We start from the raw sequence: 4,409 nt of genomic DNA, 5'->3' as shown, positions 1-4,409 counted from the left end.
GACGTGGTTCCGTGTTGTTCCTTGTGTTCTGTGTTGTTCCTTGTGGTTCCGTGTTGTTCCTTGTGGTTCCGTGTTGTTCCTTGTGGTTCCGTGTTGTTCCTTGTGGTTCCGTGTTGTTCTGATGTGGTTCCGTGGTGTTCCTCGTTGTTCTGACGTAGTTCCGTGTTGTTCCTTGTGGTTCCGTGTTGTTCCTCGCTGTTCCTCGTGGTTCCGTGTTGTTCCTCGTTGTTCTGACGTAGTTCCGTGTTGTTCCTTGTGGTTCCGTGTTGTTCCTTGTGGTTCTGTGTTGTTCCTTGTGGTTCTGTGTTGTTCCTCGTGGTTCCGTGTCGTTCTGACGTGGTTCCGTGTTGTTCCGTGCTGTTCTGACGTGGTTCCGTGTTGTTCCGTGCTGTTCTGACGTGGTTCCGTGTTGTTCCTTGTGGTTCCGTGTTGTTCCTCGCTGTTCCTCGTGGTTCCGTGTTGTTCCTCGTGGTTCCGTGTTGTTCCTCGTGGTTCCGTGTCGTTCTGACGTGGTTCCGTGTTGTTCCGTGCTGTTCTGACGTGGTTCCGTGTTGTTCCTCGTGGTTCCGTGTTGTTCCGTGTTGTTCCTCGTGGTTCCGTGTCGTTCTGACGTGGTTCTGTGTTATTCCGTGCTGTTCTGACGTGGTTCCGTGTTGTTCCGTGCTGTTCTGACGTGGTTCTGTGTTATTCCGTGCTGTTCTGACGTGGTTCTGTGTTGTTCCCTGCTGTTCTGACGTGGTTCCGTGCTGTTCTGACGTGGTTCCGTGTTGTTCTGTGCTGTTCTGACGTGGTTCCGTGTTGTTCCTCGTGGTTCCGTGTTGTTCCGTGTTGTTCCTCGTGGTTCCGTGCTGTTCTGACGTGGTTCCGTGTTATTCCGTGCTGTTCTGACGTGGTTCCGTGTTGTTCTGTGCTGTTCTGACGTGGTTCCGTGTTGTTCCGTGCTGTTCTGACGTGGTTCCGTGTTGTTCCGTGCTGTTCTGACGTGGTTCCGTGTTGTTCCGTGCTGTTCTGACGTGGTTCCGTGCTGTTCTGACGTGGTTCCGTGTTGTTCCGTGCTGTTCTGACGTGGTTCCGTGTTGTTCCGTGCTGTTCTGACGTGGTTCCGTGTTGTTCCGTGCTGTTCTGACGTGGTTCCGTGTTGTTCCGTGCTGTTCTGACGTGGTTCCGTGTTGTGGTGTTTCAGGTGATCCAGACGGTTCACCCGGTGGAGAAGAAATTGACGTACAAGTGCATCCACTGTCTGGGCGTCTACACGAGCAACATGACGGCGTCCACCATCACGCTGCACCTCGTCCACTGCCGCGGCGTGGGAAAGACTCAGACCGGCCCCTCGCCGCGCGTCCAGGCCCCGCCCGCCGCCGCCGCCAAGAGACCCGGCCCCGCCTCCGCTCCCGACGGCCCCGCCCCCAAACGCCGGCGCGGGCCCCCCGGGGAGAAGGCGCACCCCCGGGACGTGAACGCCGTGCTCTTCCCCGACGACCCGGACGAGCCGGTGACGCTGGCGCTGGACCCCCGCGGCCTCGAGTCCAAACCGCACGACGTGAAGAAGGCGTTTCTGAGCCGCTACTTCGCCAAAGCGCCGTACCCCTCCCACCGCGAGATGGAGAAACTCGCCACGCGGCTCTGGATGTGGAAGTCGGACATTTTGAATCACTTCGTGAACGAGAGGAACAGGTGTGTGCGGACGTGCCGAGCTCGGAGCGCCGGCGTCCTGCTCGGCTTCAGCATGGAGCGACTCGCCGACATCCGCCACCCGCTCGCCATCGCTCACGCCGGGAACTTTAAAGGACGAGAGGGGCGGAGCCGCACGTCACGACGCCGGATCGGCGTTTCGGAGGCGAGGAGGAGGGCCAAAGGAAAAGTGAACGGCGGCGGCGGCGCGAGGACGATCGGTAACGGCTCGCAGCCAATCAGAACGCAGCAGCCCGAGACCATCGCCATCGACTCCGACAGCGACGAAGACGAGGAGCGGCGCGGCGGCTACACCCTGAACGTGAGGGCGGGGCTAAACCAGGGGGCGGGGCCGGAGTACGAGGAGGTGGAGGACATGTCCGAGGAAGAGGAGGAGGAGGAGGAAGAGGAGAGCGACGAAGGAGAAGAAGAAGAACAGCAGCAGCAACAACAACAACAACAACACGCCGCCCACGTCGGGAACGGCTACGGCGTCCTGCAGCCGTCAAACCGACAGACCGTGCCCATCATCATCCCCAAGTTTGTCCCGTCGGCGGCTCGGAGCGGAAAACAGCAGGTCTGAGACGCCGCGGCGAGACGGAGGACGAGACGGAGGACGAGACGGAGGACGAGACGGAGGACGAGACGGAGGACGAGACGGAGGACGAGACGGAGGACCGAGACGAGACGACGACTGGACGCAAACACCGACCTGCCTCAGAGCACACACACACACACACACACACACACACACACACACACACACACACACACACACACACCGGACAAACGCCGCGGGGCTCGAGGAACCTGGAGGAACCTGGAGGAACCTTTATTTCAGTACAAACCCGAGTTCCTCCTCGGACCCTGGAGTCTGGACTCGTCTGTGTCTCGTCACAAATCTCCAGATGTTTTTCCCTGATCTTTTCGTTCTTCGTTCTCCGACGGCGGCGTCTGGGAGGGCATCTGGCACAGCCGGGACTCACCTCAGATTAAAAACTCAAAACTGTAAAAACATGAAAACCAAAAGGAGCTTCTTCTTCTTCTTCTTCTTCTTCTTCTTCTTCTTCTTCTTCTTCTTCTTCTTCTTCTTCTTCTTCTTCTTCTTGGGGTTCAGTGTTTTCGTGTAAATGTGTACAGGATTTTAAACTGTTCTGTGTTTGACCTTTGACCTTTGACCCCTGCTGTTGCTGGAGCCCCAAAGTTTAATGTATATTTTTATTTTTGGTTTTGTAAATTAATATATGTCTCTTGTTTGGGTTCTTGGGTTTTCCTCTGGACTCTCGTGTGCTTCTGGTCTGTTTGAGTTCACGGTTTTGGACTCGACCCTTTAAACTTTGTACAGAGTCGATGGAAACAAAAGGTCAAAGTGAAGACGACACTTTTCAGACCAAACGGTTCCATCTGTGAACGTTTATTTTGAGCTTCGTCACATCGACAAATCAACCTCTGAAACTCTAAGTTCTGGTCAGAACAACGACGTCCAATCAGACGAGGTTATTTCAGTGACTCGTGTGAACGGGAGCAGCTCATTGGTCGTTCACGTCTCCTCAGATGAAGTTCAGAGCTTCACCGAATCTTCAAATCCTCCAGGTTTTCAGACGCGTCACATTTTGTCCTTTTGTCGTCGTGATACAGACGCCGGTTTCTGATTGGCTGATCCACCTGTCACTCACAACCTCAGAGCTTTGAGGTTCAGGTCAGGACCCTTCCAGACAGTCAGGACCCTCAGAGTCAGGCTCCAGTCAGGACCCTTCAGAGTCAGGACCCTTCAGAGTCAGGACCCTCCAGGTCAGGACCTTCAGAGTCAGGACCCTCCAGAGTCAGGACCCTCCAGGGTCAGGACCCTCCAGAGTCAGGACCCTCCAGGGTCAGGACCCTCCAGGGTCAGGACCCTCAGAGTCAGGACCCTTCAGAGTCAGGACCCTCCAGGGTCAGGACCCTCCAGGAGTCAGGACCCTTCAGAGTCAGGACCCTCCAGAGTCAGGACCCTCCAGGGTCAGGACCTTCAGGTCAGGAGAGTCAGGACCCTCCAGGGTCAGGACCCTCCAGGGTCAGGACCCTCCAGGGTCAGGACCCTTCAGGGTCAGGACCCTTCAGAGTCAGGACCCTTCAGGGTCAGGACCCTTCAGACCTTCACGGGTCTGGACCAGTGTCAGTCTGGAGTTGCTAAAATCACTTTAGAAATCAGACTTTAGAGGTTTGTTTTAGGTCTGAAGTTCAGACTGAAGTTCTGAGGGAGGGTGACGTCACCAGAGTTCAGCTCCAGTCAAATGAAGCTCATCGAGGCCTGCGAGTCTCTCTGTTCACGCTGACGTCACAAACCTGGAAGACGTTTGGAAACGTGTGATGAAACTTCCTGTGGACTCTGTCTGCGCTCGTAAATCTGACAAAATATAAGAAAAATGTTTAAATATCCATGTTCTTCATCTAAATGTGACACATTTATCTTAATTTGCCGACAAATAATTTTTACCCTGGGAACCAAACACGTCCTTTTCTACAAAGAACGTTCAGACTTTCGTTTAGTTTTTTTACACGTCTGTAAAAGTCACTGAAGATGTGATTAGAAAGTTGTGGCAGGTTTTGAAGACGCTGCTGAATCTACGTTTTTTTTTCCACGACCGGTCGGCGAGTCCAGAGTCCAGAACTAAACCACGAGTCGTCATCACGAGTTTCCAAACGTCTTGTGGTTTGTGACGTGAGCGTGAACAGAGACGATGATTTCTGGACAAAAT

At 54.5% G+C, this 4,409-nt stretch overlaps 1 protein-coding gene across 1 annotated transcript in view; it reads left to right on the top strand.

Moving 5' to 3' along the window:
* Positions 1-2,343, top strand: part of adnpb (activity-dependent neuroprotector homeobox b) — a 15,097-nt gene extending 12,754 nt beyond the window's left edge. Inside the window, 1 exon segment of the mRNA XM_055165586.1 lies at positions 1,184-2,343. Coding sequence (XP_055021561.1) covers positions 1,184-2,254 — 1,071 coding nt within the window. The 3' untranslated portion in view covers positions 2,255-2,343.
* Positions 2,344-4,409: the final 2,066 nt, after the last annotated feature.

The sequence above is a fragment of the Boleophthalmus pectinirostris genome, unplaced genomic scaffold, assembly GCF_026225935.1.
Source record: "Boleophthalmus pectinirostris isolate CB_2022bp ecotype Guang Dong unplaced genomic scaffold, ASM2622593v1 HiC_scaffold_8, whole genome shotgun sequence".
Classification (NCBI taxonomy): domain Eukaryota; kingdom Metazoa; phylum Chordata; class Actinopteri; order Gobiiformes; family Gobiidae; genus Boleophthalmus; species Boleophthalmus pectinirostris.
This window is presented reverse-complemented; position numbering and strand designations above follow the sequence as displayed.